Source organism: Lipotes vexillifer, unplaced genomic scaffold, assembly GCF_000442215.2.
Source record: "Lipotes vexillifer unplaced genomic scaffold, Lipotes_vexillifer_v1.1 scaffold591, whole genome shotgun sequence".
Taxonomy (NCBI): Eukaryota; Metazoa; Chordata; class Mammalia; order Artiodactyla; family Lipotidae; genus Lipotes; species Lipotes vexillifer.
This window is the reverse complement of record NW_006791954.1, coordinates 968582-979945: the sequence shown is the minus strand read 5'-3', so window position 1 is coordinate 979945 and position 11364 is coordinate 968582. Positions and strand designations below refer to the sequence as shown.

General features: G+C 54.5%; 1 protein-coding gene across 2 annotated transcripts in view; it reads left to right on the top strand.

Moving 5' to 3' along the window:
- Window positions 1-11364, top strand: part of ITGA3 (integrin subunit alpha 3) — a 29907-nt gene that overhangs the window by 4691 nt on the left and 13852 nt on the right. For both annotated transcript variants that reach the window (XM_007465070.1, XM_007465071.1), the window contains exons 2-10: window positions 3360-3487; window positions 3808-3887; window positions 5642-5891; window positions 7452-7538; window positions 7901-8108; window positions 8570-8766; window positions 10433-10521; window positions 10637-10773; window positions 10941-11027. In XM_007465070.1, the coding sequence (XP_007465132.1) occupies window positions 3360-3487; window positions 3808-3887; window positions 5642-5891; window positions 7452-7538; window positions 7901-8108; window positions 8570-8766; window positions 10433-10521; window positions 10637-10773; window positions 10941-11027 (1263 nt within the window). The remainder of the gene's footprint in view (window positions 1-3359; window positions 3488-3807; window positions 3888-5641; window positions 5892-7451; window positions 7539-7900; window positions 8109-8569; window positions 8767-10432; window positions 10522-10636; window positions 10774-10940; window positions 11028-11364) is intronic.

The window sequence follows — 11364 nt, the reverse complement described above, 5'->3', positions numbered from 1 at the left end:
ACCTGCCTGTCCCATTAGCTTTGATCCGCCCCTGAAAGAGTGATGGGGCAGGAGTGAGAAAGTGCTTCTCCAGAACTTGGAGCTCAGGGGCCTCCACAAAGGCCAGGAGGGGCTGTCTGGCCGGAGCCTAAGGATAGGGTGAAGAGGCAGCTGTTTGAGAGCCCTTGCGAGGTCATTTTATTCATCTCCGTACCTCCTGGAAAGACACCTACTCCCGCCCAGCCCAGTCTGACTCCAGGAAAGAGGCAGTCCAGTCTCCTTTCCTCCTTGCTCCAAGAGCTGGGCAAAGCATCCCACTTAGCATCCCGCTTCTGGCTGCTGCTGGGAGGGTGACCTCAGTGGTGGTTTGAGAGGGATCAGCTTCTGGACTCTTTGATCTGGACCAGATCCAACAGCAGGAGCAAGGTGCTCATTTGCATAGTAATTTACATTCATTTACATACCAGTAAGATCTTTCCCACCCTCTGGATTTTCCCACACCTGCCTGTGGCTGGAGGAAGCTGGACCCGGCCCTCTGTGCACCCTCCTTCCCCCATCTACTCCCAGTCCTCTGGCCGTAGACCCATTGGATCCTGGGCTGGGAGCCAGAGGGCCTTAAAGGGCCTCTAAGCAGGCCAAGTAGGAGCTAAAAATACTCCAGGGAGGTGGGAGGTGCTCCCTGTGGAATCTCTGAGGAGGGAGGGGCCTGGGATGCGGGGGGCTGGGATTAGGACCCTGTCCCACCGCCCATCAATGGGCACAAGGCTGGTGCTGGGTGAGAGTGGAGAGGGTATAGGTGGTAAGGGGATTTATGTCAATCCAATTGCTATTCATGCCCAGCTTTGCCTGCTCTGTACCACAGGAGGCAAAGAGGCGGGGACCCTCAGGCCACTCCCTCTAAGATGAGGGAGCTGGGAGGGCATGGCCACCCTGTTCCTCAGCCACCTCCCACCCTGACAACTTGGGCCCAGAGAGCTGTAGGCACAGCAACACTTCCCTTGCATTGCACGCCCTGGAATGCAACCTGGGCTCTCCAGGGACGCCTTGCCCACTGAGGCCTGGACCCACCCCTTCAAGGTCATTGTAGCCAACCCCCAGCTGCCACCTCCAGCCGTATCTGAGCTCCTACCCTAGAATGACTAGCTGCCAGTGCCCCACCCCCACCTGACTGATTGCCTTAGGCCATGGAAGTGTTACTTCTGTCTCATCCTCTGCCCCATCTAAACACCTGAACTAGTCTGCTCTGTGCCTTCTGCTTCAGGTCCCCTAACCCAGTGGGGCAGAAGTTCCTGGGTCCCCGGAGCAAGGCCTGGGGGTGTGCTAGGGCCAGTCCTGGTGCCACAAGAAAGCAGAACGACAGTGCTCACGTTGGCCTTGGCTTCATAGTCAGGTGGCCCTTTCAAAGAATGAACCCACTTTTTCCCCCAACAACCCTGGAGGGTGGTGGGACAGCTGCTGTCCCATTTTACAGATGAGGCACTCACAGCTCAGAGAGGGAAAAGAAATTGTCCCTTGAGGCAGAGCAGACCTAGAACCAGGCCCTTCAGCCCCAAGGCTGAGATATTCCTTTCCCACAGACAGCAGGTCCCCTCTCGCACCTGTCAGGCTGGGGGCAGATGCCCATGGGTGGTCAGGCAGCGGACCCACTAGGCACCCTACCCAGCCCAGACAGAGGGTGACTAACAGGGCCTGGCTGCCACACTGGCCCCCTGCCAGCCTTCCTGCCGGAGCTCCCAGCCCTGCTCTGCTTAGAGAAGCTATACCCCTGCCCCCAGGAACCCTTCCCCAGGGTGAGGTCTGAGCTGAGGTGTGAGGTGCAGGCAGAGGTCCCCTTCCTGGCACCCCCAGGCAGCGCATTCCTGACACCCAGTGGGCCGAGGCACCCAGGCCCTGGCATGCCCAGGCCCTGCCCTGCCCACTCCCTGCAGCCCTCACTCTCAGGTCCCAGGCAGGAGCTGCAGGCAGGGCTGTTGCTCTGCACATCCAGACTCTGGCAGGGGGCCTGGCGCCCAAGTTCTGAGCTTGGCGCCTCAGGTGACAGCATTGCTGGGGCCGGATGGAGGGGTACCTACCTAGGAGGTGCCTGCCACCCAGGAGGCTGGGTCCAGCAGGACTGAGGAGGTGTTTTTGGCAAAACGTCCAGAGGCTGAAGACAGATGATGCTGGGAGAGCAAGGGGTGGTAGAGGTGGGTTCTCAAACTGTGGTGTGAATATTTGGGATGCATGTTAAATAAGCAGGTTCCAGGGCTCCACCCCCAGATTCAATCCAGGTTGTCTGTGGTGGGCTGAGGAATTTGCCTTTTTAACAAATATCGCAGGGATTTTTGATTCTGGTGGTCCAAGAACTGTCTTTTGAGATAATATTTCAAAGCTGATCACCTGCCTCCCTCTCCTCTAGTCACCTCTCTGGTATGGGAAGGGCTGCTGGAGCCCTAAGAACCCTTGCAGGGACTTGCAGTTGGTGTCCCTAAAGAGGGGTTCCAGGCAGGCTGGGGACAAGGTGATTTATAGTCCTCACCCATCCCCATTCTCATGCCCACCAGCCAAGAACTCTGCCCCGGGGCCACACTGTCCAAAGTGTCAGGTACCCAGCTCCCCTGCCACCACCCCTACACCTCATATGTCTGTCTCAACAGGGTGGGGAGGGGGAGAGTAGACATCGCCCAGGTCACATAAGGGCCCTGCTGACCTCAGCTCACCCAGCTCTGGTTTAGGGTCAGTTGTCCTTTCCTGCCCACATTCTTCAGTGCCCGCCCCCAGATCTAAGTCCTCAGATGTGGCTCAGAGAGGTAGGACCAGGGCTCCTCCAGCCTTTGCTATCTTCCCCTCTGGCTTCATCTCAGAGGCCAAACAGTCCTTCCAAAACCCAGATCTGGCCATGTCGCTCCCTCGCTTAAAATCCGTCCATGGCTGCCCTTCCCACCCTGCCTCTTGTCCCTCCCCGTGTTTCTGGCCTGCAGCTGTACCGAGGGCCTTGCAGATCCCTGAGTCACTCTCTTGCTCATGCTTCCCGGCTCTTGCACAGGCCAGACCTTGGCCCACAGAGCCCCTCCTCCGCTTCTTCACCTGGTAAGCCCTGGTCATCAGACTCAGGCCAGGGTCCCTTCTTCTGTGGGCCTCCCTGATTGCCCCCCACACAGAGTCTGGGCTGGTTTGCTCCCTGCTTTCCTCTCATGAGGCACTGACCACAGGTGTCTGTCTCCTTGCCTGCCTTCCCCTACCCTGGGCACTCCTCGAGGGCAGGGGCGGGGAGCCATTCATCTCCCGACGGCAGAGCCTGGCACAGAGCAGATGCCCGGCCCATGCACGTTGAGCAGTGAGTTGTTTGAAGCGGGCTTTGCGGACTATGGGCCCGGGTCTACCTACCTTCTTGCCCCCAGGCTCCTGGCTGGCGCCCCCCGGGACCTTGCTGTGCCTGATGGCTATACCAACCAGACCGGTGCTGTGTACCTGTGCCCACTCACTGCCCACAAGAACGACTGTGAACGGATGGACATTGCAGAGAAAAGTGAGCAGAGGGCCTGGGAATGGGTGCTGGGTCAGGAGCCTGGTGGAGGGCGTAGCACAGAGAGAATGACTGGAAGAGACGGAAGGCTCACCTGGGTAGCTTCTAGTCCCTTCTTGTCCAGCTGGGAAGAGGGAGTCCTAGAGTGGGACCAGATGGGATTTGTGGAGCTCAGACTATGATGGGCTGGAGAAGGCGGGGAGGGAGGGCTGCCCTGCTGGAGTGGAAGATCCGGGAGGGACCAACCCCTGCCCTGTGGATGCTCTTGATGCTGGGAGGGTGGGGTGAGGTGCCCTGGCTCATGACCCCTCTCATGCCCACAGGTGACCCTGACCATCACATTATTGAGGACATGTGGCTCGGGGTGACTGTGGCCAGCCAGGGCCCTGCGGGCAGAGTCCTGGTAAGTGGGCGCTCACCGTCGGTCCCCCCGTCCAGCCCTCTCCTTCATCTCCCAGGAGCTTCGGAGGGAAGCAGAGGACAGGAGAAGGGTCCCTTGTGCATGAGCTGGAGCCTTGCAAATGTCCATTTCTGTGGCTGTATGTCTCCACGGCATGTGTGTCCCTTCATCCTGCACTTGTAGCAGGGGGTGGGGGTGGGGAGGGTGTCTGGCGCTCTCCAAGGGCCAGCCTGGGTCCTGTCTGAAGCACCCACTGCCCCCCCGGGGGTGTGCTCACCCTTCGTAGGAATGAGCTGAGGGAACTGCGAGATGGAAAGGGCAGAGAGGGCCTCAGGCAGTGCGGCCTGGGCGCGCTCCTTCCGGGGAGGCCGGGTGGTGGAAGAGGCACAGCCCTGCTCCCCCAGCTCACCCGGCTGGGGTTTGGGGGCCCCCTCCCTGCTGTCAGTTGTCACCTCCTCAATTTCTGAGTCCCAGATAGACAATTTATTTTTCATCTTTAAATTCATGTAACATTTACATATAGTGAAGGTACAAATTTTGTTTCAGTTGCGTTTTGACAAATTATACAACTGTGTAACCAACACCCATTAAAGAAATAGCATATTTACATCATTCCAGAAAGCCCACTTCTTTCCAGTCAACCGTCCCCCCCCCCCATAGCTGTCACCTCTGGATCACGTTGTGATTTCTGTCACCTTTGAACACTGTCATAAGCTCTGGGTTTGACCAGTTCACTGAAACACCCTTTCTAGTCTTTTGTCAAGGATGGTGTGGGTCCAGGTTTCCATTTAAGTCAGTTCTAGATCCTGGGTCCTTCAGCAGTTTTCTGCTCACCCATCCATTCATTCAGTCCGTTTTTGGTGAGTATGTCCTGTGTGCCCTGCACTGAGCCCACACTACAAACTTTGTAGTTACCCCGGGACAGGCTCAGGCCGGCACGAGCATGGGTTTGGCTCACAGCTGGACGGGGACACAGACGGCAAGCAAACAAGAACTAGGCCTGGTTCTGGGTTTCCCCTGGCCCCTGGCTGTTTTACAAATACCCTATTCTGATTGATTTGCCCAATAACTCTTTATGGAGCACCTCCCATGTGCAGGGAGAAGCTTCAAGAGAGGCAGCACAGCCTGATACTTAAGAGCCCAGACCCCGGAGCCCGACAGCCTTCGTTTGAATATCCCCTGCCTCTCTCTAGATGTGAGATCTTAAGCAGGTTTCTTAGTTCTCTGTGCCTCAGTTTCCTTATCTAAAATGGGGGAGATAATTATCCCTACTCCATAGGGCTGGTAGGAGGCTTAAAAGAATTAATATGTGAAGAGCTCAGACTTGTGTCTGGCATATAGTCAGCACTCAGTAAGTGTTGCGGCTGCTGCTATGGTTGTTGTTGTTATTCTAATATTGACCTTTCAGCAGAGAAGCAAATTCCTAACCTGCTCTGTGTCCAGCTCCTTTTAGACCCAAGGGCCTGAACCCCACATTCTCTCATCCTTTTCCCTTTTCGTTTTGCCAAGATCTCTAAGCCACTCTCAAATCCAGTACCTTCTGGTCTTCCGAAAGTGTTCTCAGCCCTCAGAGCAGGTTTCTGAATTCTGGAAAGGCAATGCAGGTCCAAGCACCACTGTGGGAAGAAAGAAAATCTGGGAGACCTCTTTCCACTCCCTTCCTGCAAAGCCAGAGGTGCACAGGGCTGTGGAGACACTGCTCCTGAGTCCCTGCCGCGGGCTCAGCTGTGTGCATTGGTGGGGGCTGGGGTCCCCAGGTCTGTGCCCACCGCTACACCCAGGTGTTGTGGTCGGGGTCGGAGGACCAGCGGCGCATGGTGGGCAAGTGCTATGTGAGGGGCAACGACCTGGAGCTGGACCCCAGTGATGACTGGCAGACCTACCACAACGAGATGTGCAACAGCAACACCGACTACCTGGAGACCGGCATGTGCCAGCTGGGCGCCAGCGGCGGCTTCACCCAAAACACTGTGTACTTTGGCGCTCCTGGTGCCTACAACTGGAAAGGTGGGGACCGTGGGGGAAGGGAAGAGGGGCAGAGGCCACCACCCCTGTTAGGCCCGAGGGCAGCCTGCCAGAGCCTCCACACGAGAGGGCAGAGGAGAGCATTCGTTTGCCGACATCAGCAACCACCTCGACCTCTGCTATTTTAAAGTGCTTACTAGGTACCAGAGGCTTTACACCTATTATCTTAATTAATCTTAAAATACGAGTATTATTATAATACTCATTTTACAGAAAACTGAGCCTCAGGGAGGTGAAGTGAATCACCCAAGGCCAATAGTAAGTTCTGAAACCTGTATTGGAATGCAGGTCCGTCTGACTCCAGGTTAACCATTTAAAAACTTAAAAAATAAAGCACGTTCCTGGTACAAGTACCAAATGGTACAGTAAAATAAAGAGGAAAAGTGCCCTTCCTCTTCCCCATCTTCCTTGTCCCATTTCCCAGTGTATACTGCTAAGTGTCTTGTGGATCCTTCCAGACTTATTTTAGAATGTGTAGGTATCTTAACACACACACACACACACACACACACACACACACACACACACACACAAAATCACATTAAACATACTGTTCTGCTACTTTTCACATATCAATAAACTGTGGGCATCTTTTCACGTCAGTACATACAGGGCAATCTTTCGTGAGGGCCGCAGAGCTTTCCTTGCATCCAAAGTCATGCTTGTATCTGCCACACCACATACTGCCTCTCAGGAGTCTGACGGCTCACACCCCCTCCACCTGCCTCTCTCCACCACATAGGCTGTAGCAACAGTGGCCCCTTTTCCCTTACTGCACCTACTATTGCAGAATCAACAGGCAGAGGGAGCCCAGAATCTTGTTTTGCTTTTTTTCATTGCAGTATAGTTGGCATACAATATTTTGTTAGTTTCAGGTGTACAACATAGTGGTTCAACATATAAATACATTATAAAATGATCACCCCATAAGTGAAGAAACAATGTGTCCCCATACAAAGTGATTACATTATTTTTGACTGTATTTCTTATGCTCTGTGTTACATCCCAATGATTTATTTATTTTGTCCTCTTGACCGACAGGTAGCGCAGGGCCAGGGCGTAGTAACAGCTCTGGGCTTGCCTGAGGCCGAGGCCTCTGCTCACTCTGCTAGTCTTACCTCCCACCCCTTGGTCCTTTAGAATCTTGGCAGGGCCACAGGTACTCTCCAGCAGCAGCCCTGGGGAGCAGGGTAGGGGTAGGCAGCCCGAGTTTGGGGCAGGATTAGGAGGATATAATGGTGTGGAGTCTGGTTTCGGTGTCTAGGGTGAGGGAGATGTCATCTAGTATCTGGGTGCCTGGATGACTGGATTCCAGCTGGACAACTAGCTCTCCATCCCTGAGCCTCACTTTCCTCATCTGCAAAATGGGGGTCATCATTCTACCTCACAGAATTGTTAAAATAAAGAGGAAGTGATTTGCAAATGGCAAAGTACTCACAAATAAAAGGGGTTATTATTATCCTTATCTGGAGGTGGGGGGCCTGGACATAGTGGAGGAAAGGAGTGGTGACTTATACTCCCCCTCCTCAAATCCTTGTGAAGGAAACAGCTACATGATTCAGCGGAAGGACTGGGATTTATCCGAATATAGTTACAAGGACCCAGCGGACCAAGGCAACCTCTACATTGGTGAGTCCAGTTGTGGTGGCCCTTTGGGTGGAGAGGAGGAAAGGGGCTCAATGGCCCTCTCACCTTCAGTGTCTGGTGGAAGAGTGAGGCCAGGGTGCAGTGCGACTAGTGGCATTTAGTTCAGCTAGCACACAGTTATTGACCACCACCTGTATTGCCCCCAAGATGCAGAGTCATGACCCTCATGGAGCTCACGGTCCAGTGTGCAGGCAGGACTGGGGGCTGGGCATCCAAGGTCCACCTTCTTGCCCAACTTAGAATGGAGGAATAGAAGATAATGGGGGGATATTGGGAGATGGGTCCAGAGTAGAAGGGGACCAAACTTACTGGAGCCTTGATTGACCACCTTCCCCGCTTCCCAGGCTACACGATGCAGGTGGGCAGTGCCATCCTGCACCCTACGAACACCACCATTGTGACGGGTGCCCCTCGGCACCAACATGTGGGCGCTGTCTTTTTGCTGAGCCAGGAGGCAGGTGGAGACCTGCGGAGGAGGCAGGTGCTGGAGGGCAGGCAGGTGGGCGCCTATTTTGGCAGCGCCATTGCCCTGGCAGACCTGAACAATGATGGGTGAGAATCCAGGGACATTTCTCTGGGGTCGGGAGAATGGTGAGGGGGGCGGGCTTGCCCAAAGCAGGGCAGAGAAATGGAGGTTTGCGATTGTGCATTTCTTTGCATGCTGTTCGCAGGGATTTGCTAGTCGATTTTGCATGTTGATTTGCAATCAGACTTTATGGGATTCTGGGTATTTGCATGTCAGTTTCATGAGGCTTTGCATCTCCTCGTCTATGCCTGTCATTTGTATGGCTCTAGTGGATGTGGGCTGTTCGGGTGTGATCTGTGTCTACATGGCTTCTCCACAACATGTGTTTTCTTCTAGACGGGTCACAGTGACACTTCCTTGTCCTTCCCACGACCTATGGCCAGAGGCGCCATTTGTAGAGTCATGTGCCCTGCCTGGCACAGTTGTATCTCTGCTAAATAAGAGTTATGCTGCATGTCCCATCTCCACCCTCTTCTCTCCTGTGCAGGTGGCAGGACCTCCTGGTGGGTGCCCCCTATTACTTTGAGCGGAAAGAGGAGGTAGGCGGTGCCATTTATGTCTTCATGAACCAGGCAGGCACCTCCTTCCCGGCCCTCCCCTCCCTCCTTCTCCACGGCCCCAGTCGCTCTGCCTTTGGCTTCTCTGTGGCAAGCATCGGTGACATCAACCAGGATGGATTCCAGGGTATGAGCCAGCACTCCTGCCCCAGCATCCACTGACTGAGAGCCAGCTGCATACCAGGCTTGACAGGGTCCGAAGAGAAGACAGGCTGCGGCCCAGGTCTGGGGAGCTCACAGCAGTGCTGGAGAGACTGCGTGCAAAGGGACCCCCCACAGAGGCGAGCTTGGTAGACCTCCCGGAGGAGTGGACGTACCACCGGGCATCAAAGGCTGGGCTGAGTGTGCACAGTGGAGGGAAGAGAAGGGGCACAACATGAGTGTGGTACACTTGCCTGATGTGCTCAGATCTAGTAGGTGTGGGTTGTTCACATCAGAGATGAGGCTAGCGAGGTAGTGTGGGGGTGGGGTGGACGCTTTGAAAGCCAGATAGAAAAACTAGGGCTTTATATTTGGGTTATGGCAGAGGGGGGTCCAAAAAGATCTGGGGGCAGGGATTTGATATGATAGCTTGGTACCTTGCAAGATGACTCTGGAGGGAGATGTGGGATGGATGGATGCGGGGAGCAAGGCTGGGGGTGTTAAGATCAAGAATATAGTATATCAGGTGTGGGACGTGAAGCGCTGGGACAAGGTAGACGTCCCAGATATAGGGGATGTCATTAGTGCTCTGCAGGACTTGGGGACCAATCAGACCTGGTGTATCAAAGAGAGGGACAAATCAAGGGGTTGAGCCTGGCTGTCACGGGAGCACCTGGCGTATCTGTAAATCACTTCTCTGACAACCTCAACTTCCCAGAACATACCTGAAAACCAAAAGGAAGGCAGAGGCGCCGCTAAAGAGACAAAACACGTGCTAGAAAGTCTAGTTAATGAAGCCCAAGCACTTACTGATACAAGAGTTGCCCAGTTGTCACTCAGGACCTACTTCCTTTTCCTTTTCTAACAAGCTTGGCTTTCTGGTTACCTAGACCTTATCAGATCAAAAGCAGAAAACTAGAAAGTTTCAGAAGACAGAACGTTTTGGATTTATTTGTGGAAATAATGGTTAGAATTAAAAAGCCTGGCCATTTTAACAAGTAAAGCTCACTAGAGTGTTGTGATTAAAATCCCAGCCCCCACACAGAGACAGACATGGGCTTAGAGCCTCTTCTCTACTCCTTAGCTGTGTGACTTTGGGTTTCCTGAGCCTTTTTTCTCATCTATGAAGTGGGGACAGTAGTACCTACTGTCAAGAGAAAAAACAAAAAAAAAGTAGTACCTACTGCCTCTTGTGAGGATTGGATGAGACGAGTGTTTGATAACTACCTGGCAAAGTCACCAATGGAGAACACCTGCTTTTGTGACCCTGCTGGTAAATGTCATTAGAAGAACCAGGTGTCTGGAGGGGCGGTTGGTGGGGGAGAAGGAAGGCACTGCAATAAGGGAAAACAAACAACAGCCAGTGGTCAGAAATCTGGGGTTTAGGCCTGCTGGAGACATCAACTTGCTTTGTGACTTTGGGTAAGTCACTTCCCTCTTCTGGGCCTAATTTCCCTCATATAAAAGAGGCAGTTGAGTGCCCAATGGTCCCAGTTTTAATCCTGAGCCACAGAGCTCTGTTCCCTGATGCTCTGAGCACTGTCTGACAGGGAGGTCAATGCCATGCTGGGCTCTGTGGCCTGGAGCACAGGGCTGGGGAACTGTGGGGCCCATAGTACACGGGGTGACCCTGTACTCTCTCTCTTCCCCAGACATTGCCGTGGGAGCCCCTTTCGAGGGCTTGGGCAAAGTGTACATCTACCATGGCAGCTCCAGGGGGCTCCTCAGACAGCCCCAGCAGGTATGGATGGACAGGGACGGAGGGGCCCTTCCTCCTTTCCCTCCCTATTCCCCCTGGGCCCCACTCCCTGGAGCCTACCCCAGAGCCTGTCCCCACCACTTCCCTCTGCCTCCAGGTAATACACGGAGAGAAGCTGGGACTGCCTGGCTTGGCCACCTTCGGCTACTCCCTGAGTGGGCAGATGGATGTGGATGAGAACCGCTACCCAGACCTGCTGGTGGGGAGCCTGTCAGACCACATCGTGCTGCTGCGGTGAGCCAGGGCGACAGTGGATGGGGGCCTTTCTCTCCTCCATCCCTGTCTGCATGGAGCCCCACCTCTGTCCACCTTCAGCATCATGTCCGTGCAAACCGGAGCCCCGACCCCAGCCTGGCCTGGGACAGGCCAGACGCATTGATGTCTGTGGGTTTTCTCTACAGGGCCCGGCCTGTCATCAACATCCTCCACAGGACCTTGGTGGCCAGGCCATCTGTACTGGACCCTGCACTCTGCACAGCCACCTCCTGGTGAGACCCTCAGGCCCCACTCTGCCCACCCATTCCTCCTGATGTATGGGAAGACTCTCCCAAAACCCTCCCCTGGCAACTCCTGATATCCCACCATCAAAGGGTTGATTCTTGGGTAAGCATGGCCCTCCCTACCCAACCTCATTAAAAAGCAAAATTCCTTGCAGGAGGTAATGGGTGAATTGGGGGTGGGGACAATAGGGCACGGTGGTTGAGAGTGGGAGCTCTGACTGCCTGGTTCAAATTCCAGCTATGTCCATTGCAATGGTGGGGATGGGCTCTGGGGGGGGGGGGAGATCCTGGGAGGGGGGGGGAGAGGAAGACAATTAGGGGGTGG